Consider the following 23,796-nt stretch of genomic DNA (forward strand, 5'->3'; position numbering starts at 1 on the left):
TAGATGCAAAAAACCCTAAGTGCCTTTTCAGAAAATAATCTTAATTCATTTTTATTTAATACAAAGCTATCAAAATTGCATATTTTTTATTTTATTAATGTAATATAACTATTTATATGTATTATCAAGTACATGAATGTAAACCAAACCAACAACGGGGTTCTCTAAAAATATAGAAGTGCAGGTCTTCAGAAATGGAGTTAGGGGGTTTTGCATCTGAACTCTTCAATTACAAATGGAAGCAATTACAGCACATCATCATTTCCAAAAAATAGAACCATATGCTATTACTGTATGCATAGTTATTCAATACATTTATTCAAGTTTGCTAAGCGTATTACGCTGGTGCAATCACTGCGATGGGAAATGTACCAAAATACAAAGATGAATATGTGAAATTACTTCTACATGTTTCTTTAATAGCGCTGGATAATAAATGATAATCATGGTAACCTCACACCACAATTAGTAATCTCATTGAATGAGTAAATTCCTTTTTAAAAGGATTTCTGTTCAACGGCTTTAATTTATATTAGACAATAGTCATCTTTCACTTGATACTATTTGTCACCATGAATATACAGAACGGGGCATTTTCTGTCAGCCATTAGTGTTGTAAATGTGATTCAGTAGTGGAGAGACTACGATTCCTCATGTGAGTGAGCTCAAAGAACTGTTACACTTTGTGACTTCCAAGACAGACAGACAGACCTAAAGCATTGGATTTATATTAGATTTAATCACACGCTGGCTGATGTTCATCACAGAGATTTGGCTCGCAGTCTTTGCAGTCAGTCTCGTCGGCAGGGCTGGACTGGAGGAGCAATAGGGCCCGGGCACTTTTGACTCAAAGCCCCCCCCCCCTAATAATTAGGGCGCAAAACTGACTCACCGGTGGGCCCCGCACCTTCGTGGGTCCCTATTTTCAGAAATGTTAAAACATTTTTTTTTTTTACATTTCTGAAAATAGGAGGCCCACGAGGGTGCAGAGCCCACCGGGAAATGCCCGGTATGCCAGATGGCCAGTCTAGCCCTGCTCGTCAGGGCTTTGCGGCAGGCTGGCCGGCAGGCAGACAGGGCCTAGCCAGCCACTGAGCCATTACCAAATTGTTTAATAAAAACAGACATGTACAGATAGCATCTCATTTGGAGAAAGTGCTTGGATTCAGTGCCTCAATGCCCTCCAGTGGCTCCAGTCCACGCCTAATGAGTCAGTCGGCCTAATTGTAAAATATGTGCTCGCATTTCCATCCCTGTCTGACTGTCAGACCAACACCAGAGAACCGTGTGTGTAGGTGTGTGTGTGTGTGTGTGTGTGTGTGTGTGTGTGTGTGTGTGTGTGTGTGTGTGTGTGTGTGTGTGTGTGTGTGTGTGTGTGTGTGTGTGTGTGTGTGTGTCTGTGCGTGTGTGTGTCTGTGTGTGTGTGTGTGTGTGTGTACGTCTGTGTGTGTGTGTGCGTGCGTGCGTGTGCGTGTGTGTGTACGCTGTTTTAAAACCTGCTCAGCTCCGATTCGGGATTAAATAAAATGACTGCACTACACAGACGACTGCGGTCATTGATGGGAAACCCAATCTCTTGACATTTTTACACTTTTATTTCCTCTTAAGGTTGTGTGTTCTCAGACACTTCCTGAATGCATGTCTATGGATGGCTATATCACCCATGGTCTAGTCATGTATGACATGATGATTGTGGCTTTTGTTCTCCATTGTCTTAGCTTAGCTTAGTAGGGTTAGCTCAGCAGTGTAACTAGACACTACGTAAATAACATAGAAACATAGGACATAAAGATCTCAAACTGGGAAAGTAGAAGTAGTTGAAGTAGGCTCTATGTTTGTCAATATTTGAGAGTGCATGTGTTGTGATGCACTGATGGCTGTTTTATTTACATTATTTTTTAATTATTGTTTTTTTTACATTCGTTTTGATATGCTTGTGCCGGAGATTGAAAAAGCTCTATTTTTGCACAGTTCATTACATGTCTGTAAGATGTCTGTAATAAGGTTTTTTTTTGTTTTTTTTAAACAATGAGATCTGTATGTCGTGTTTTTTGCAGCGGCTACATACATAGCTATATATAGACAATGTGCAATGTTTTAAAATAAAAAAACTGTAGGGAATTGAACCACTTCACACACGTTTAAAAGCTGTCATATACACATGCAATATCTCTGTAGCTGAGGTCTCCCTTACTGTACATGTCAACATGACACGGTAAGCAGCCAGTGACAGCGCTGACCTGAAAGGCACCAATGTTTAAATAAACTATTAATCACCTTTATAATGTGCTGTCTTGCTGACAGCTTGGCTTGGTTGAAGTTGTTTCACTACGTACAGTAACTGTCTCCATGCAAGGGTTTCGTACAGGGGAGTAAAGTGTAACTGAGTAACCAGGGCCCCATGTATATAGGGGGCCCACAAAGTGTCCGATATACAGTATGTACATATATGACAGGGTGTGTGTGTGTGTGTGTGTGTGTGTGGGGTGGGGGGTGGGCTTGGGGGGTCCATTGGAGATGATTGTGCAAAGGGACAACAATGTACTACGCCCCTTTCTCCATGCAACATATAGTGGCATATAGCATATCGTTTATTCCCCTCTCACCTGTCATAAATTACTGTTCATTCTTGATGTATTATTCCTGACAACTTCATTATTTTTTGAAGAGTTCAAGTTCAACCCACAACACATCACACTACTGGGTGTGTGTTACCTGTGGCAAGAGAGTAATTAACCCCTTAGCGCAGAGCCTATGTTATAACATTACTGTCATCAAGATTGTAATGGCTATGTCTTAATCTGTTACTTAAAGTGGTAGTTCGCTATTTTAGACATTAAGCCCTGTTTGTGTGACTTCTGGGGTGAAGTAGAGATGTTCTCATCACAATTTTGACATTTGGTGCTGAACGGAGCATTTGGGTATCCAAGACTGCAGCCCCCCCACCTTTACATTGACTCCAATAGAGCACTCAAGCAATCGATTATAAAATGGCATTAAACTTTTGTTTGAGAAGACATGGAACTCACCGTGTGGTCAGTGGTAGACAGCGATAAATTGACCCGAAAATTGCAGCGAAATATGCCTTCTAACTGTTGTTTAGCATTTGGCGGACCTATTTTTCCCCAGACGCCGTTGAATAGCAGTAGACATCCAGCCAGTAGGTAGCGATAGTGTGTTGTTTATGTAGACATCAAGGAGCGAGGTAGAACGGCTATCTTTGAGCGGGACTGGCTACAAAAACTACAGCTTGCATACAAACCATAGATAGTAACGTAAACAAACACACCCCCATTTCCGGTCGCGCGGAGTAATACTAGTCAAACCAATACAATCCATGAAGACGGACAATAATGAATATATCTTCTCTGGAAGCGTATTTCGCGGTGATTTTCGAGCCAACGTATCGCTGCCCACCTCTGACCACTCGGTGAGTTTCATGTCTCTGCAAACGAAAGTTTAATGCCATTTTATGATCGATGGCTTGAGTGCTTCATTGGAGTCAATGTAAAGGTGGGGGGGCTGCAGTCTTGAATACCCAAATGCTCCGTTCAGCACCAAATGTCAAAATCTCTACTTCACCCCAGAAGTCACACAAACAAGGCTTAATGTCTAAAATAGCGAACTACCACTTTAAGGCTCTCGGTACTGTCATAGCGATGTTGTTGTGATGTAGATTAGTATTTTCAGCAAGTGAATAGACCAGCCGGCGACCGCACCTCCGCGAAGAGGCTAAGAGATGTAGATCTCTGCTTGACTATGGAACATCCAACAATTTTGATTGACACAAGCAAACCTTGAACATTTATTATCGTCAGCATTTATTTGTATCATTATGTGTTATTAAGTGTCTGCAAGTGGGTGGATGTCAAAACATAGAAATAGGACAACATACTATTGCGATATCCATCATTACATAGTTACACCCGAAAGCACTCGTGACACCATGGTGGGCGGGCTTGGGGACAGTTTGGTAAGCATGAGACGATAGGATTGACCCAGTATTTCTCAAAGTGGGGCGGAAGCCCCCCTAGGGGGGCGCGAAGGTATTGGAGGGGGGGGCGCGTGAAATCAGAAGGTTTTTCTTTTTTAATACTTTTCTGCTTTGCCATTAACTCAACACATTCACTTTACAATCACGATATATAAATTAATTTATTCACTAATATTTAGAGAACATCATAGGCCATATATGTGTATATTAGGCTCTAATAAACTTTACGAAGGCCTATTTATTTGTATTTTCGTAACCATTTTGCTTGAGGGGGGCACAGACAGACACCCTTCCTCTGAAGGGGGGGATGGCACGAAAAGTTTGAGAAACACTGGATTAACCAATGGTCCCCGTGCATACAGGTAGCGTGTGACATAGGTCCTGCACAGTTAGAAGCACGCGTGACACCGAAGTGGCCGAGCTTGGGGACAGTTTGGTACGCATGGGACAATTTAATTAATCAATGGTCCCCCGTGCATTAAAGTAGCACGTGCTGTTAAGATTTCCTATGTCCAGAATGGGCCGTAGCCCACCGTCCGTTTTAGCACCAAGAAATATCTGCTATAGAAAACATCCTCAGCCTCTGGGGGGGGAGACGACTTGTACTGCTCTCTTAGCAAGTAACGTCGCAATCTGTTCCCGCAATACACGCAATTGACCCATTAGTACATTTTATGTCAGCTGCACAACTGCATGAGGTCACGTAGGATTAGCTAAAAATTCTCTGGAAGCAGTGTTTAGTATTTAGCGTAAAACATGTATTCATTTCTATAAGACCCAGTCTTGAATACCAGATGCTTGAATACTCATCATTACTCCTTTACACGCATACACACACACACAGTTCAGACAAATAACTTTCATTTCCGTTCATGATATACCTTTTTACATAGTTTTATTTGTCACATAGGCCTACATAGATATATGTGTAGCCACAGTAATCCTTTCGGAAATGTCTCAAAATAATCTACTTTTATAGTCCTTCTCCAGTTGCACACAGACAGCCAGAAGCAGTATAGCGTAAGGTTTGTTTTCTTGACGTCTCTTCCTCATTCTCCCTTGTCTCCACATAGCTCTTCAAGCAAAGACTGACTATGACTCAGCAGAGACTGTGTTTTAGTCAGGTTGTTTACCTCCAGTTTCAGTCTCTCCATCTCACTGTTCATCTTCACCATAATCTGTCTCAATCGCTCATTCTCTTTCTGACCTCCATCTCCTCCCTGCTTAGACCTCATTCGCGCTATTTCTCTTTCTTTCTCTACCAATGTTTGTTGCAATCTCTCAATCTCTCTGTCCTTCTCTCTTTGTTGTGCCATGGATAAATGTGCCTCTAATTTTTGGTCTCCCTTGCCTTTTGTCTGCCTCACGTTTGCAAGCACACTCTCTTTATCTTTAAGGTCTTGGCTGAGGTTTTTGATCACTCTGTCTCTCTCCTCAAGCTGTCTTCTTAACTCTGCCTCCTTTTTTCCGATGTTGCCCTGCACTTCTCTGTTGACGCCATGGATCTCATTGGTGATGCTGATGTTTCTCTGTAGCTCATGTAGGATGATCTTCATGAGGCTTTTCTCTGCTTCAACCCTGGCCTCTCTCTCATAGAGCTCTCTGATATCCTTCATCTCCTCTCTGTGCCTAACTTCATTCTCTCTTCTCTCCCTGTCTCTTTTTCTCACTCTCTCCAGCTTTTTCTCTAAATCCCCTCTTAGTCTTATTTCCCTCCTTAATTGCCTCTCCAATTCTTTCTTATTATGTTCATCCCCCTCTTCTTTCATTTTCCTCTCTATTTCTGTTGTTCTCTTATCTAACATTCTTATTTGTCCTTCATACTGCTGTATCTCTCCTTCCATCTTTTTCCGAGAATCCTGCACAGTTTTATTATGCTCCTCTGTCCTCTGTACTTTCTCCAATGGCTTCTTATCTTCTAGATTTCGTTGACTTTGAATCATTCTGTCCCTTTGAATCTCTCTGACTTGTCTCTCTGCCTCCTGGTAGGTCTTACTGCTGTAGAATGTCTCTCTGTTTCCTGACACCATTTTCCCTATCTTGTCTAGGAGCTGTGTGATCTCAGTGTCATCCGGCCTGTCCCCAATGTTGAGAAGGTGACACCTGTTCCCACATATCCCTAACAGCTGCTGGAGCTCCTGGCTACCAGTCTGGAGCAACTCCTCCACACTCCTCTCTTCCAGCCCCTCAGAATGGGTGAAGAGGATCAGTGTGTGTCTCCAACATCCCTCCCCAAAAATGTCTTCCATCTTCTCCAGAATCCTCCGCTCCTCGCCTTCAGACGGCTCCACAGGAACCACAAGGAGGAAAGCATGAGGTCCTGGGCCAGACAGGCGGACACAAAGCCCCACATCCTGTCTCATGTCCTTCTCAGAGACTCCACTGCAGAACCAGTCTGGAGTCTGCACCGTCTCCCAGCCATCTCCCTCTGTCTGCTCTCGCTGTGCTGGCCCTCTGTGGAGGTGTGTGTGCTGGCTTGCCTGCCAAACTCCTCTGCACCCAGGATGATGTTTCCTGCTGCCCTCATCCCAGTTGCACTGCCCCCCAGCAGCACCAGGCTCAACTCAGACATAGCACCAGGACCAGGACTCTCTCCTCCCACTGCAAACACACACACACAGAGTAAGCAGGTTAAAATATAATAATCCCCCCTGTTCTAGCTGACATGTGCCTGAAGGTTGTAAGTTGCCAAGATGAATGAGAATGTATGAGCTATCACTTACTGAAAGGTGGAATAAACTCAAAGCTTTTTGCATTCCTGACAGGATGTGGGTGTTGATCGTATTGTCCTGGCCTTGAGTAGCTGGAGTCAGACCAGTAGTCAAAGACTTGCTTGGATGATCTGATGGCGTCTGAGTCAGAGTGGAAGCCACCTACAATGACAACATCAAGAGTTACGTAAATGGGTCAATGACGTTTTAGTAGTAGCACGTCAGGATGGTGCAACCACAGCTAATGCCACAATTGTATGTTTTTATTTTGTTTATTTGTTTTTAGTGGATTTGCTAAGAAGGCTTTTTATATTACATGAATTATCAACAACTAGTAAGTTATAGACATTAGATGTCATCAAGCCCGCATGCAGGTGTGTGTGTGTGTGTGTTTGGGGGGGGGGGTGCTGTGACTGGTGACTGGGTCGTCATGAAGCTGTGAAGCTGTGATTAATTACTCTATTTTGGTTTGTTTCTGGTTTGAAGGAGGGTGAAATGTCCTGTATTTACAAATCCCAACTCCGATGAAGTTGGGTATTCGTTAAGGGTCGACTGATATATCGGCCGACCGATATATCGGGCCGATATTTGCTTTTACCAAGTGTATCGGTATCGGCCGATACGCATGCGGTTTTGGCCGATACGCCCGCCCCTAGATTTTGACTACAGACGGGCAGCTCTGGCAGACCCGCAATGCACGCTGCTGCGTCACCCCTCCCCCACTCATGGAGTAAAGTAAACAGCCTTGCAGGCTGCCATAAAGTTTTAGACTTTCAGATGCATCCTATTTTAATGTGGACACTGAATGACATGGCATGTGCATGTAATAGGCCTAAAGGGAGAATGTTTCGTCTCCATCCATTTTCTGTACTGATTTTAATTCCCTGTTTCATTGTTCAGTCAATAATCACCCCCATTACCATATACCCAACCTACCGTTGTAACTGAGTGTCTACCGGCATATGTTTCAGTGTCTAATTTCCACCGCCTTTCAAAACGCGCATTTCATACCGTCATTCATTTATCAACTTCAATCTGTTTTAGCGACATCTAATAGCAAACATCACTTGTAAACTGGCTAAATTTAAATATTGTAAAACATTTCTGTAGCATTCAACTCACCAGCATGCAGACTGCATAATGCAGCCATCTCGTTGAGCAACCAACCAGCTCTTCCAACGAGGGTAAACGACTGTTTTTATTTCCCTGGTTCATTGTTCGGTCATTTATCACCCCCATTTGCCATAACTCTTATATAGTCCTCTGTAACGAGTGCCTTCCAGCATGTTTCAGTGTAAATTTCCACCGCGTTCCAAAACGTGCATTTCGTAGCGTCATTCATTTATCAACTTCCATCTGTTTAGCGATGAGTAACACACATCCCTTGCAAACTGGCTATTTCAATTCATAGAAGTTTATTTGGTTAGAAATACTGTGTAAAACATTTCTGTAACATTTAACTGACCAGGTCACCGGCATGCTGCCACTTCCTCGTTCAGCAACAAATGAGGAGTTCAGATGCAAAACCCCCTAACTCAATTTCTGAAGACCTGCACTTCTATATTTTTAGAGAACCCCGTTGTTGGTTTGGTTTACATTCATGTACTTGATAATACAAATAGTTATATTACATAAATAATTAAAAAAATATGCAATTTTGATAGCTTTGTATTAAATAAAAATTAATTAAGATTATTTTCTGAAAAGGCACTTAGGGGGTTTTGCATCTGAACTCTTCAAGTGAATGTTCCAATCTGTGTAAAATAGAGGGGTGTCCGCCGTTTGGGGTGTTTTTACTGGTGGGATTCTTTGCAATGTATTTTATAATATGAAAATAAGAAAATGGTTTTACTTGTCTGTGTGTTTTGTTTGCATTTCTTTGGTTTGTTATTTTGGGCTTTTGTTTGTTATTTAGTTGATTTGATTTATTTTGTGAATGGCCCTAGTAAATCAAGTACACCTATACAGGTGAAAAAAAAAGGCATAAATATTTAAACCCATAATAATCTTGGGGTCATCCCCAACATTTTCCAAATTTACAGTCAAGCTCTATGCTATTGTACCACTGTCAAGCCACAGTCCTTTGAATTGTTAATGCCTTATGTATACATTTTTAGGTGGCTATAATACAGTATAGGCTACAGATGCTTGAAAAACTAGTTGCTCAGTGTGCTTTGTACATGACAGTTATTTTCCTGTTATTCATGTTATGGTGTGATGAAAAGGTGATGGGATAGGACTTTTTTTAAAAATGATACAGTACTGATTTTTGTCATTTTTAACACTTTTTTTACCCCTACTATTCATCATCATAAAAACGTTAACAAAGAAATTACATGACGTGGATTTGTAAATGTGTACACTCTCAAAGCTGATTTAGGGTATTTTCATACCTAGTCCCCTTGAAATGGACCAAAAAGTGAACTGACAGTAGAAGGACTCTTCTGTTCTGTTTCTCTTCAAATTGTTAGTGTATTACAAAGAGAACAGGCTACTTTTTCTGGTCCAATTAGGTTTATGTTGTGTCAGTCCTCTTTTTGATCACACCCAGTGCTCTAGAGCTCTCTTTAAGCGATTACCACACGTCTCATGGGTAACTTGTCAAGACTCATAAGCGAACCGTACTGAGATCACATCAATAAACGTGTTGGTACAATTCACTTCCAAGTGGTCTGGGTACACTTTCGAGTGCTCACATCTAGGCCTATGCAGAAAATGCTGAGTCACAGGTCTGAGTTCGCTTGAAAGGATGAAATGGAACAGGCATGAAAGCATCCTCTGTTTCGATACATTTGTTTTCGCTAACTTTGAACCACAGAATTAGGAGAAATTCACACTGTTTTAGACAAATGTGCACCGCACGTAGTTTTGGAGGACTCGGACTGGCAAGCAAGAGCTGTACTATGAGTGCCAGACGTGTTGTTGGCACTTCCATGATTTACTTCATAAGGAGCATTTTCGAGAAACAGATTGCCCATCACTATCAAAGTCAACACAACTTCAAAGTCTAGCTAGACTTGGATCATAAGGAAGATGATTGTACTGATAGGGTCAAGTGGTGGTGTGGTGACTGATGACTTACTGTCTGGAGGCTCCCATTTGCTCAACCTTCTTCTCATGGGAGGATCTGGCACGCACGCACGCACACACACACACACACACACACACACACACACACACACACACACACACACACACACACACACACACACACACACACACACACACACACACAAACAGAAATCTCTTTCATTACAGCTGGAATACATTTACAGCATATCTAGCCTGTGTAACAACATACACAAGCCATGAATAAATAAACACAAGTTTTCTATTGTCATACTAACCTTTTCCACGTCCTTCCTCTTTCTCAGTCTGTTTCTCTCTCTCCTCCATTTCTCTCTCCTTGTTCATCAGTTGTGTTCTCAGCTCCTGTAGTTGGCTGTTCCTGTTCTGCAGTTCCTTCCCTAGTGTCTCCAGTTGTCTTTTACTGGTCTCCACCTCACTGCTCATCTTTTCCAATAGTCTCTCTCTCTCCTTCTCTCTTACATCCATCTTCACCATTTCTGTCTTTCTCTCCTGAAGGCAAATTGTTTTCTCGTGCAATTGTTGTGATAATATCTCAATTTCATCATTTTTTTCTGTGAGATATTGTGCTGTTTTCTGCAAGTTCTTCTCTAGCTGTTGTTTGGTCTTTGTCAGCTCCCAATTACTGTGCTCTAGTAACTGTATTGTGACATGCATGTCTTTGTTCTCTTGTTCTATTTCTCTAGTACTTTTCAACAGCTGCTTGTCATTTTCAGCCATCCCCCTCTCTTTCTCCTCCACTTCTTTTCCCAGCTCCCTCTCTTTTTCCTGTATTTCCTTTACGAGTGACTCCAGTTGTCTTTTACTTGTCTCTGCCTCACTTCTCATCTTCTCCAGTTCTGTGACTCTCTCCCTCTCTTGTTTTGATGCCTTGTCCATATCGTTGATCCTCTGCTCCAGTTGCTGTTTTGTCAACCTTAATATGTGTGTTGTCTGGCACCATCCATCGAAGGCTGAAAAGAAAAGTGTTGTTTTAATTCATCAATGCCTAATCTCCATGTTACAGTAAAACAACAATATTGCATATACCAGAGTCAGGTTGTTTCTGGATATATAATATACATACCAATAATATTGTGAAATAAATTCTGACATTTACTGGCCCCCCCGTCAACCTGGGGCATAGCCTCTTTGGTCCTATTCACTATTTTCCGAAAGGGCTCAACTATTTAACAACATTGCTAAGGTATTACTGGCATCCATGAAAATCCATGACATGAAAATCCACACCTGTGCCATGCACTAGTGTTGACAGTAATATGAGGCAAATCAAAGTCAATTAACATAAATCTCATTTGCTGAGGGAATTTGGTTTTATATTTATACGTTTTAAATAAATACTGTCTTGTCTTGATTCAGAGTATACTTCAAATTGTCAACATGATTACCATAATCATGATTTCTTACCTTTCATCATTTGAAGAGATACAGAGTGACTCTGTCCTTCACAAGTCTGAAGGTAAGCCATGACTTCTCTGCCCATTTTGTCAATTTCTCTGAGATCAAAAACTTTCCTGAGGACGAAGTTCTCAAATTTGACAGCATTCCACAAACTGGAGGTCCAGTTCCGGAACCCTATTGCATCATGGCACTTCACTTCATCAGATTTTAACATGTTAAGCAAACTCTTCTTAAGGTCATATACAGCTTCACTGTAGCCATGATTCACTCGGGCCATTGGAGGAGTCCCATGCCAAAGTCCAGGTATGTAGTAGATGTCTTTATCAGGATCACATTTCATCACATCAGTGAACTTTGTGTCGGCTTCTTTATTCTCCAGCTGAGCTGCTGCCTTAGTCATCGCATTGAGCTGCTCCACCAGTGTATTCTGATTTCTCATGTTTTTGTCATGAGCAGACATGTTAGACGCATTCTGATGCACAAACAGACATCTGGGCTTCTTCCCAACCTCCCTCATTTTCATAGAGGCATGGACTGCGATCTGTAGAATGTCTTTCCTCTCTTGGTTGTTCTCCATGGCAACATTGATAATGGTTATGTCACTGAGCCCTATGGCCAGGGTTGCTAGTTCATTGTCGTGTTCATTACTTGTGTCCAGTGCTGCCAGCTCAGGTGACCTGAGGCCCTCTGTGTCGATGAGCATGATGAAGTCACACTTTAGCTCAGGTCTGACATCCTCAGAGACCTTTATCAGCAGCATGAATGCTCCCCTGGTGCATCGTCCATTGCTGACAGCAAACTGCACCCCAAACATGGTGTTGAGAAGTGTGGATTTACCAGTGCTCTGCCCCCCCAGCACAGTCAGCACCAGCATCCTGCTCTTCTTGTCCACTAGCTGGTGCAGCTGAGTCAGGACTGCTGATATCCACTTCATTGATATATGTGAAGCTTCTCCATCCACCAGCTCCACTGGGAACCCATCCAGCAGCATCTGAGCACACCGATCAGGCAGTTGGTGTACCTCACTTGAGACAGGGTGGTCTTGTGGTTGGGAGCAAGCACACTCATAAATCTGCCCAAGCTCTCGAAAGAAGTGCTCAGGACCCAACGAGCAGTTGAATATCTGCTCATCCAAGCTTTTGATCAGCGTCTTGTTCTGTGGATTCTTATTACAGCAGTCTTTGTACTGATGTCTCAGTATGGACAGGTCATGTCTGGTGAGAGTGTCTAGCTGAATCTTCAGCCACTGCAGGAAGTACAGACGTTCTGGTTTTGGTTGTGAGATTCCAAAAAGAAAGCAGACCATAGAAGCTGATGATGCTCTCTGGTGTTGTTCCCTTCTCAGTGCAGTTTCTTGCATAATCAGTGAACTCCTGTACTGTTTTAGGCAGTGCTCATTTGTGGCATTTTTCATTCTGCACCTCTCCTTTTCTAACTGGCTGATTTTCCTCCACATGGTTCCATGCAAAGGCAGCTGCTCCTCCTTAAAGCCCACAATGTCCTTCACCATTCCAGTGATTCCCTCAACAATGCCTCTCCCTTTCCTGCACTCACTGAAGTCCTCATCAGCTAAAACTCCAATCTGGGGAGCGATATCTGCCAAATCAAAAAAGAAGGGTTTTACAAAATAACTTGCGACAATGCTCTGCACATGGAAACGCAACACATTGACAAATTCACTGTCATTTTGCTTTCTTCTAATTATCACACATTCCATTTTAAGGTTGTATTTTCTGCATGTCTCCTCGAGTTTCTCCATATTATAGTTCTTCATTTTAGAGTTGGTGACCAGGTAGAGCTCTGCTTTTCTCTCTGTGTTTGTGAAAGGACTGAGGTCAACATCCAGGTCATCACTGAAGATGAAAACTGCAGCTGAGGTCTGACACAGGAAGGACACCTGAGCTCCAAACAACCTGCTGTCTCCTCTCAGGTTGGCCACGGCCACTGGCTGTTTGAATATGTCAATTTGGTCATTTCCGCAGGGCATATACCAGCTGACTTCAACCAGCCCATCAGAGATTCCCCTGGGATTATGACGACATGGCATGCCATGATGGATAAATGCTTCATTGGGTTGACAGTGATTACTGAGCAATGTGTTCAAAAATTGAGATTTAGGCAAACTGCACTCTCCTACCCTAACAAAAGACACCATGGGGATGTCCATCTCCATAATTCTGCCCTCTACAAATCTCCCATCACCTGATTTGTATTTTTTAACTATATCTCTCATGGCCCACAGCATAAGAGTGCTCTGCTGTGTGTCACAGTTTGGCAGCAGTAAAGGAACAGCAAACTGGCACAAGGACATTTTTGACACCATTTTCTGCTGGAGGAAAGGATCTGCACAGTGGAGAAGGGCAGTAATCAAATCTAGAGGATTCAGCAAATTGCATCCACCATCATCTTCAGTGAAGCTAGACCTCTGCAATAGTTGGTCTTGAGCACATTGTATGTTTCTTGAATTGGAATGGGCCATCAAGAATTTCTTTAAGAAACTCCATGGCACTTGCTTTGGACCTTGTGGTGGGAGATCATACAGTGTGCTGCTGTTGATCTCCAGGACTGAGCTGAGAGTGAGCTTCCCCCCCTGCAGATGCCTCAGGCCCAAAGCAGACAGCAGCTCAGAGAGGGGTAGCCCTGGGGGAGGAAGCAGAGTGGGAGGGACTTTCAATACATTATTGTGTGTGTGTGTGTGTGTGTGTGTGTGTGTGTGTGTGTGTGTGTGTGTGTGTGTGTGTGTGTGTGTGTGTGTGTGTGTGTGTGTGTGTGTGTGTGTGCATGTGTGCGCGCGTCTATACGTGTGTGTGAATGATACCTGCATTTCACATGGAATAAATTTAGCTGTTTGCTATTTCTAATCATTTGTTTATATGTGGGCTATATCTTCATACAGCAGTCATCAATATGTACTTTCCTCTGTTAATGTAATGGCATAACCATGCTGAGTTCCAGAGCTTGCACTACATTTCTGCATTAATTCATCCTAACTCATGGTAAATTGATGTATTCTAACTTCCATAAAGACACACTATGTTTAGTCTTTTTAAGCAATAGTTTAGCATAAAACACATCTATCATAGATTGCACAACAGATACAAATAATTGTATTAATTGATCAAAACTCACATCTCTCTCCTGGCTATGAGTACACTTTGTTATTTGTTGTCAACCTCCTTAATATGCAATTAATCCTTTCCTGCAATACCAGAGACATATTCCTTTAGGTCTGTCTATCTATCTAAGCACTCTTAAACAAATTTGGGACAGAAGCCAAAGAATGTCTTCTTTGTTACATACAGGGCTCTAAATTACCTTTTTCCACCACCAGCCAATTTGGCTAGTGGACATTTTTTCTTACCAGCCAAACAGAAGTTCAACTAGCCATTTTTTTTGAATCTCGCCAAAATAAACTATGCATTAGGCTAGTTATTTTTTTTTTAATTATGGTCATTTTGTTCAACTATTTCTACAACACAAATACACTATAGGCCTGCATAAGCTACTATATGCCTACATAATAAGCATATTATAGGCTATTTATTTTTTCATTATTTTTTAACTTTATTTTTTGCTTTCATTAGGCTACTTAGGCCTAATCAATTTGATTAGTTGTTGTTCAATTCCTCTGAAAACAGCTGAATCACATCACACAAGCCACTCACATAACAGACCTTTAACATACAGTAACCAAGCACACAGCCAAATATTACAAAACCTCACATACGCAGACCCCAAGGAAGGAGAAAAGATGAGAGGGAAAGGAGAGGAGAGAGGAGGAGCTCTTCTCTACCATGCGCAACAAAATGACAAGAAGCCTAGTTTAACTAAAAGTAAATAATATCTCGGGAATCTTCGTTTCCTTTGTTACTTCCACAGCTTCGTCGTTGGTTGCTTTTTTTTTCTTTCCGATGGCGTGGGCTTTCCAACTTAGTTGCGCCAGGACTCGGAACATTTCAGAAGGCAACGAGGGAGCGAGGGAGGGAGAGAGAGAAATATGGCATCTCTTACCTTTCTGTGATTCCTTGCTGTGTTCCTGAAAGAGAAACAGAAAAGTGTGTTACAGTAGGCCCACATGCACCAATATACTATATACTGAGAAAAGAGAGATATCATCCATGCTCCTGCACTTCACAGTCTGGTGCTTCACGGGAAAGGACTTGTAGTTGCAGGGAAAGAAGGGAGTCACTGTAATATCTTCAGATGTGGAAGTTTTGTTTGTTTGTGTTAAGAAATTCTCTGCATTTATATGTGTATTATTGAAAATATAATAATTTGAATATGTAGGCCATAGTTATATCAACAAGCAATCCCTAGGCCGTCACGAAATTTTGCAAGAGAGACATCCTTCTAGGCTAAGTCAAGCTTAGTCCGGTCTCTTCACAAAAACTCTGTGCGTTATGCAGGCGTAACAAAACAAGGACAAATTTGGACAGGCTACCCAGAATTCAAAACCTAGGTTCACCAAATACAGGTCATGTACAATTCAAAATCGAAAAATGCCCGGAGTTCAAAACTCTATAGAAAACAGACAATTTGAAATTCTAAACCAAAATGCCCGGAGTTCAAAACTCTGTAAGATACAGACTATTAATAATTTTAAATTAAAAATGTCCGGAGTTCTAAACTCTACACTGCAGGGTTTTTTTTTCTGTACTAGAGCTCAAAAAAACAAAATAAAAACAAAAAAGCATACTACCTCAGTCCTGTGCGGGCGTTAGCCACGTGGGTCAGTACTCAGTCAGTCGTCACTGAATATGAAGGCGTAGTGAGGCTTCATTTTATATGAACACATTTGCAGTAATGTATTTGGTATGGGTCTTGGATCATTTTATGTCAGCATACCCCCTAATTAACCTGATTATCTGATTTGTGTTTTATATACAAAGCGGAATCCAAAAAAGTTGGGACACTTTGTATTTTGTGAATAAAATCAAAACGCTGGCATTTTCAAAACAAATAATATGTTAACAAGGTAGAACATTATGTACAGACAACAAATCAGTTGTTAAAGTGAAGCAGAATTATTGTTTTGAGGTAATTATGTGATCATTTAAAATTTCACCCTTGCAACAAATCCCAAAAAAGTTGGGACAGGGCCAATAAAATGCATTTTATATTAGATAAGACTAAACACAACACAAGGGATGAGACTGAACAGTTAAATACTTTGACTGATGGCATAATTTTATTCAAAAATTAGATATTTTGATGTGCGAGACATGATTTCAGCAGCTCAACTGATAGGTGTGTTCTTCAACTTGTTTACCTTTTTGTTATGCTTAATATGGGCATATCCTGACTGCAAGAAAACAATTTTGTGACCTGTTTACTCTTATGATGGAACCACACTGTTGGAACATAGTAGAGATTTAAATTTGCCACCATTAGGGGACAATACCTAAAGGCGGTGCTCCAAAATATAATGCCTTGGTAGCTATGTTTGCTGTTTAAAGTCTGTATGCATCATTTAAACATTCATTTTAATGCTCTACATGAGTAAGAAGACCATAACCAAGGCACCTCTGCACCCCCCTTACCATTATATGCTGTCTTTCAGACTGACCACTAAATCAAGCTGAAGTATTCATTTTCTATATAACCTGGAGGGTGCAATGACTCCATAATTTTCAAACAGGATTAACTATTTTCCATCCTGTAATCAGAGGACAGTTTCACATGTCTCCTAGGTCCATAGAATGAGCTTTTCTGCATGTAACACTGTTTAATGTCTGCATCATGTGCATTAATCAAGTGTTGTGTTTATGGTCATTTTTTCGAGAGCTGTCATTGTTGGAGTGTCATAGTTGCTTATTGACCACAAGTATGTCATGATCTCATAACTCATGCAATGATTACACAGAACTCTTTATTACGGAAATAGGCCTTATATGCCTGCAATTTTGATAATTCAATTTTTCTGTGTAATAGATAAGTAATTAGTCCCTCAAAATCTTCACTGCTGAGTGCCACAGCCTTTCTGTGATGGTATTTTAGTTGTGCATTAATGTTGGCAGTCAATATAGTTCCTTTTAAAATATTCTTCCTTGTGTTATTTTTAGAATTATCCAACTATTACAACATGTTTTGGCCCTGTCCCAACTTTTTTGAGATTTGTTGCATGGGTCAAATTTTAAATGATCACATAATTACCTCAAAACAATAATTCTGCTCGACTTTAACAACTGATATGTTGTCTGTACATAATGCTCTACCTTATTAACATATTAGATGTTTTGAAAATGACAGCATTTTGATTTTATTCACAAAATACAAAGTGTCCCAACTTTTTTGGAATCCGCTTTGTACTCACCCTCATTTCCATTTCAGCATGATAGAACATTTCTCTGACTTTAAAAAAATTTACTTCTCATATTTGGGTGGGACTAATTGGAGATAAATTGTGCTAAAATTAAACCTACGATATCAGGAAGGGATCAAATACCACTGTATATGGCATCAGTGAGCTGTCAGATCCACACACACTGACGGTAAATGTCGTTGAACATTGCAACTGAAAGCCACATTCATATAGCCTACACTGGTTGACTTCCTTATGTAGGCCTACGGTATGGTTCAGGTTTTACCCAGAGCAGTCGACAGCCATTTAGCCTGTGTTAAACAAAAATATCACAGAAATTTTACTTCTACTTGCCTATATGTTACATTAGTTGAATTTAAATTGTGCAGGGCATTTACTCCATCAAACATCCAACACAACACATTACTGTTGCTATTTCTGGTGCTAGTATAGTACAATTAGACCATAAGAGAAATCTCTTACAGAGATAACATTAAAGACTTACACTTCCAGCTGTCTATGCGCTCACTGGTTGGTAGATTGGATAAAAGTTGAAAGATTTAGCTTTGAAAAGAAAATGCATGTCCGCCTAGATACAGTCACAGCAACCCAGACATACTGTAGATCTTGAAAACAAGACACACATTATGTGACTTTGTTGAACTGACACTGAACGGCCTGTTAATAGGAAGTCTGCTCATGTGACCACAATTGTTCCTTTTCATCTAGCTGAGCCTAGTGACATTTCTGAGGTGACTGTTTCACTTTCATTTCTACAGACTGCATATTCACAAAGTCAATTGGATATACAATAACAACATCTTGCACATAATTTTATGTCAAACTTGTCGATTCATCATCATATTGCAGAAAAATACAGTCTCTGAAATTCTGATGTAAAGGCCAAAAATAATTGTATAATCTAAATGGTTTGTAGATGATAATAAAGCAGGGAGTGTGACAGTGGTAACGGCCATTGAACATCTAAGCCTATTCCACTGACGCTGCCATGTTTTAAAGGGACATTGTGTGAGATTTTTAGTTTATTTATTTCCAGAATTCATGCTTCCCATTCACTAATGTTACCTTTTTTAGCTGCAAAAATGACTGTACTTATGCCATATTAGAAAATATTTGTATTTATTTGTAAGTAAACTTTCATGTAAAGATCAAATTTGGCGATAACCAACCCAGTTTCAATGAGCAGCATAGTTGCAGTACCTTGTTTGACCATTTCCTGCACAGTGTCCCTTTAAACATATCCTCCATAGACGTGCATTGCTTTAGTTGTCTTCTAGGCAAAGGATTGGCTAAGCAGGCCTGAAAATTGACCATGGGTTTTATGTAGTAACCATGGTTCTACCATGGTACTGTATAGGCTCTTACCCATTAGCCCGGTTCGAATGGAACCACGATCCAGAGCGTGGTTCCACTTTTTTTTTGTCTTTACTCCGCCCATTTCCAACAGGGGCAATTTTGGAATTGCCTCAGACGTGGTTGCCAAGTGTGCAAGCCTAGTTCCAACTGTGACAAGGCGCCCTCTAGCATCTACATTCGCCACCCAAACACTTAAAAAATCACCATGACTTTTCTACAGCCGTCATGCACAAACGCGATAGATGTTCAAATCAGTGTGTAAGTACACCATTATTTTGCTGCACTATCCTATCTGCACATGCGCACCACCCAAGGCTGCATGATCCGGTTTCGTGGAGCAATGTCGCCCTTCGTTTAGCTAAAAGCTGATCTGTTAGTGTTGTTTCGCTAAAAGCCAGTCTGTAAGATTTGTTTTATTCAGGTAGCCGAGGCTACACTGCATTTTTCGTGGTTTATACACCACATAATGTTATAAATGTGGGAAATACTCGTAATATTATATAATGGTGCCATTGGTAGGCTAAGGAAAATGGTCATTTTCTAAGTTAGCCTAAAGATTTACGAGACACTGACGTGGCCGTTTGTCAAAGATGGCAGAGGCCTATTGATCAGTCTACAATTCACAATAAAGATGGAATTAATCATAGATAGACTTTCAGGGTCCTTACAGGTAGCGAAACGAAGGACGACAATGCTCCACGTCTGGATCGTGCAGCATTGGGTGGTGCGCATGTGCAGATAGGATAGTGCAGCAAAATAATGGTGTACTTACAGGTGCGTTATCTTACTTGCTTGTTTGATGCCCTGTTGCAGGAACTGAAAGGTGTTGCACTAAGAATACAAACATGGTACCTTGTGCAGTGCCAGTCGCCTGAGGTAACTTCAGTACAGTTATGCTGCATGTAAACCAAGGGCGATCTACACCACCCAGGTAGCTGAGGTTGCTGAAGAAGTTTTGGCATGAATTCTCTTTATTCGCTCTGGAAGTGACATTGACATGTTTGGTTTGGCTAATCACATAACATCTGTGGCTTGACAGCCTGGGACATTCAGAGATTTGAACATCCGAACCGGATCATAGCTCATTTTTATAATATTAGCTTCACTTTAGTCTTTGAAATTCACTCTAGTCGCTCAGTTCGCTTTGCTCCTGGTGATTTCGCTCTGGTCGCCCAATTTGCTCACCCTCCATAGAGAAATAATGACTTCCGGCGCTCAGTTAGCATAGGTCACTCTTGATGTACACAAGTGTAATAGCTTATTAAGCAAATTGTGTGTACAGACTTTGTTACCCTGTATCTGATCAATGGCAAAGGAGGGGTAAATTAATGAGTAGCCTAATTGGTGTTGAATTCTTCGATTCAATCATGGCGTCCAAAACTCATGTTGATTTACTGTATACTTTATTGCCAAAGTGCAGTAACTACTCAACACTGAAACTGAAATAAATGCCTTGGGTATTGCAGTAACAAATTTGACATGGCAATATCTCTAATACGGGACACATTTGGACCATAGGGCTTTCTCACATGATAAGGGGGTGTAATGAAAATTATTTTCAGTCTAAACTCAATTTTGTCAAATTATGCAGTTACTGCTTTTTGCCTTCATTTTGCCTTTGTACCTACCGTAGGGCAGTATAGTGTTGAATTGAACTAAGGTGAGTTCCGGTTACCTGAGTTTCTCTTCACCCTGCTAGCCTTGCTACCCACCCAGGGCGCTCCACAATACAATTGGTCTTCACCCTGCTAGCCTTATACTCACCCAGGGCGCTTCACAATACAAATGGTCTTCGACCTGCTAGCAATGGACTCACTAAGGGCGCTTGAGTTAACTTCAGGCCACTGTGTCGTCTCTTCGCCCTGCTAGCCTTGCTACCCACCCAGGGCGCTCCACAATACAATTGGTCTTCACCCTGCTAGCCTTATACTCACCCAGGGCGCTTCACCCTGCTAGCCTTGCAGCCACCCAGGGCGCGCCGCAATACAATTGGTCTTCGGGGACTCGAGTCGAGAGCTCACCCAGGACGCTTCACTCTGCTAGCCTTGCACCCACCCAGGGCGCTCCGCAATAAAAATGGTCTTCACTCTGCTAGCCTTGCACCCACCCAGGGCGCTCCGCAATAAAAATGGTCTTCACCCTGCTAGCCTTGCACCCACCCAGGGCGCTGCGCAATACAAATGGTCTTCACTCTGCTAGCCTTGCTACCCACCCAGGGTGCTCCGCAATACAAATGGTCTTCACCCTGCTAGCCTTGCTACTCACCCAGGGTGCTCCGTAGTAAAAATGGTCTTCACCCTGCGAGCCATGCTACCCACCCAGTGTGCTTCGCCCTTCTTGCCTTGCACCCACTCAGGGCTCTTCACCCTGCTAGCCTGCTAGCACCCACCCAGGGCACTCTGCAACACAAATGGTCTTCACCCAGCTAGCCTGCTAGCACCCACCCAGGACGCTTCACCACGCTAGCCTTGCACCCACCCAGGTTGCTTCACCCTGCTAGCCTTGCACCAACCCAGGGCGCTCCGCAATACAAATGGTCTTTAGCCTGCTAGCACCCACCCAGGGTGCTCCACCCTGCTAGCCTTGGACTCACCCAGGGTGCTTGAGTTAACTTCAGGCCATTGTGTCGTCTCTTCGCCCTGCATTGCACCCACCCACGGTGCTCCGCAATACAAATGATCTTCGGGGACTCGAGTCGAGAGCTAAGGGAAAATTCATCTGCGATTGCCAACGTCACCGAAATACCAGGGAATGACGAATGCCTTCTGAGAAGAAGAAGAAAGTAAAAGGAATGTGTGTGTGTGTGTGTGTGTTTGAATTAGTGCATATATATGAGTGTGTGTGTGTCTGTGTGTGTGTGTGTGTTTGAATTAGTGCATATGGATTATATGAGTGTGTGTGTGTAGGTGTGTGTGTGTGTGCGTGCACGCGCGCTTGTGTGTGTGTGTGTGTGTATGTGTGTGTCAGGGAGGAAGCTGTGCGGTGCACTCTGTGGGGCCTTGGAAAGGTACAATTACAGGGGGGCGGCGCAGCAGGCCTGGGGAGGTGGCATTTCATGTTGGTGGTCCGCCCCCCTCCACGGGTACATGGCCCCACTGTCACCTCCTCCTTTGATCCAACACCAGAGCATATCCATCACACACCACGCTCTCTCCACTCTGCACTGTGCGTGTGTGTGTGTGTGTGCGCGCATTCACCTGTGTGCTCACGCTGTGTGTGTATGTGTATTCATAACTGTGTTTTTTGAGTGATTGAGGACTATACAAGAGAGCAAGGTGGGTAGCTGGGTAGGTCATAAAAGCACGCACTTACAGCACATGGCTTTGATACACTATCACAGAGTCAAATGTGGCAGTGATACGTACAAGCACACACTCAGAAAAAAAATCAGTGGTATGCAGTACATAGTCAGAGGCCGTGGCACCATCTATGGGGGGGTGGCGCAATGTGGAAAATGGGCCGCGCTTCTGCTCTTCACAATCTGGTCCGTCACAGGAAAGGACCGAGTTCAAGGTAGGCAAGTCCACGGGAGCATCCAAGATATGGGAGATTATTCTCTGCTTTTATTTAGAGCAGTGCCAAACTAACTTTTCAACGTTACCACATCTTCATCAGAGTCCAAGATGTGGCATCGTCGGCACTGCTCAAAATAGAAGCAGAGAATAATCTTCCTCATCAACACAGAGGTAACTGTGACATCACGCAATAATATAACCACCCCCCAAAAAAATGCCTATGGTCTGAGGACATTAAGAAGACGTTCCTCATGTTTTTCCTTTTCCTGTGTTGGCCCTTGGTGTCCTTCGTTGGTGTATAAAATCCTGTTTCGGCCTGCTCCTGCAAAAGCCTTGAAAATGTTAACATTGACTCTTTCACACAGTAAATCAGATTTCAACAGATCCTCAGCTTATGTGTGTGCCTAAGCACAGTACTCGAGTACACATTCACAACAACATTGGTTTTGGTACGATTACTGTTATATATTGATCATGAAGCTTCATCTTCAAGAGATAAGAGATCGCCAGATTAGAAACAAAGCATGTAGAGAGAGCTAACGGTTCTCATTAGAAACCTGAGTAACCTTCCCCATTTCCCTGTGCGCAATAGGGATGCACACACACTTTCATCCATATCTGGCCTCGCTATTACCTTTATACACACTCCTCACACACACACACACACACACACACCTAACTCCACAAGGAAAACACTCTCGCTTTTTCACCAGGGCCCCTTTGGGACAGGCAGCAGTTCAAAGCTTGATGATGAAAAAAACCATGTAATATATAACGCTAAAGCGAACGTGTCAGTCTAAACTAATAAACTAGCCAATTATTTAGCGCTCGAGGCCGTCCAGATAAAACGCCTGCTGTAATTAAAATGATTTAGTGCGAGGTGCTCAAAGGTAATGCATCCGTATTCAAAAGGAATTAGTCAAACAGCTGCTAAAATTAGTTAATCAACTGTCATGACACTGCGATGCATGCAGGGCCAGGCTAGTCTCCACTACCATGTAATGCTGCCTATGCTACAACACTATATATGCTTCGATGTTACATGATAGTGTAGTAAGGGATGTAGTACGTCAGAGAATATCACATTTTCTGTTTATATAATGCCTTTGTATTGTGCTGGACATTTGAAATAAACTTTAATAAAATAAACATTTTGAGACGTGAAATAAAACCGCAGGCATACACAGTATGTCCTGTAGTTAAAGCAAGCCCTCCTACTAGATACAGAGACAGTCCAGCAGAGATAAACCAACATGACACATGAAATAAACGTGAAATAAATGTGAAATAAAAACGCAGGCATACACAGTATGTCCTGTAGTTAAAGCAAGTCCTCCTCCCCACTAGATTCAGAGACAGTGCAGCAGAGACAAACCAACATGACACATACAGTACGTACAGTAGCACAAA

General features: G+C 42.1%; 1 protein-coding gene across 1 annotated transcript; it reads right to left on the reverse strand.

Moving 5' to 3' along the window:
- Positions 1–6,353: 6,353 nt before the first annotated feature.
- LOC134450523 (up-regulator of cell proliferation-like) lies at positions 6,354–22,547 on the reverse strand. Its single transcript, XM_063200363.1, has 5 exons — positions 22,473–22,547; positions 15,205–15,229; positions 11,200–13,833; positions 6,718–6,867; positions 6,354–6,595 (listed from the first exon to the last, which is right to left on the reverse strand). The coding sequence occupies exons 1-5, from the start codon at positions 22,545–22,547 to the stop codon at positions 6,354–6,356; spliced, it is 3,126 nt and encodes a 1,041-aa protein (XP_063056433.1).
- Positions 22,548–23,796: the final 1,249 nt, after the last annotated feature.

Source organism: Engraulis encrasicolus, chromosome 6 (assembly GCF_034702125.1).
Source record: "Engraulis encrasicolus isolate BLACKSEA-1 chromosome 6, IST_EnEncr_1.0, whole genome shotgun sequence".
In the NCBI taxonomy this organism is placed as follows: Eukaryota; Metazoa; Chordata; class Actinopteri; order Clupeiformes; family Engraulidae; genus Engraulis; species Engraulis encrasicolus.

Bases quoted from the DNA above. Each gene is read 5' to 3' on its own strand.
- LOC134450523 (XM_063200363.1), bottom strand. From the start codon at position 22,547: ATGAGGAAGATTATTCTCTGCTTCTATTTTGAGCAGTGCCGACGATGC. The intron at 15,230-22,472 runs GTAACGTTGAAA...TTTCTCTTTCAG, and splicing joins TGGACTCTGATGAAGATGTG to GAACACAGCAAGGAATCACA. The intron at 6,868-11,199 runs GTAAGAAATCAT...TTGTCATTGTAG, and splicing joins ATCTCTTCAAATGATGAAAG to GTGGCTTCCACTCTGACTCA.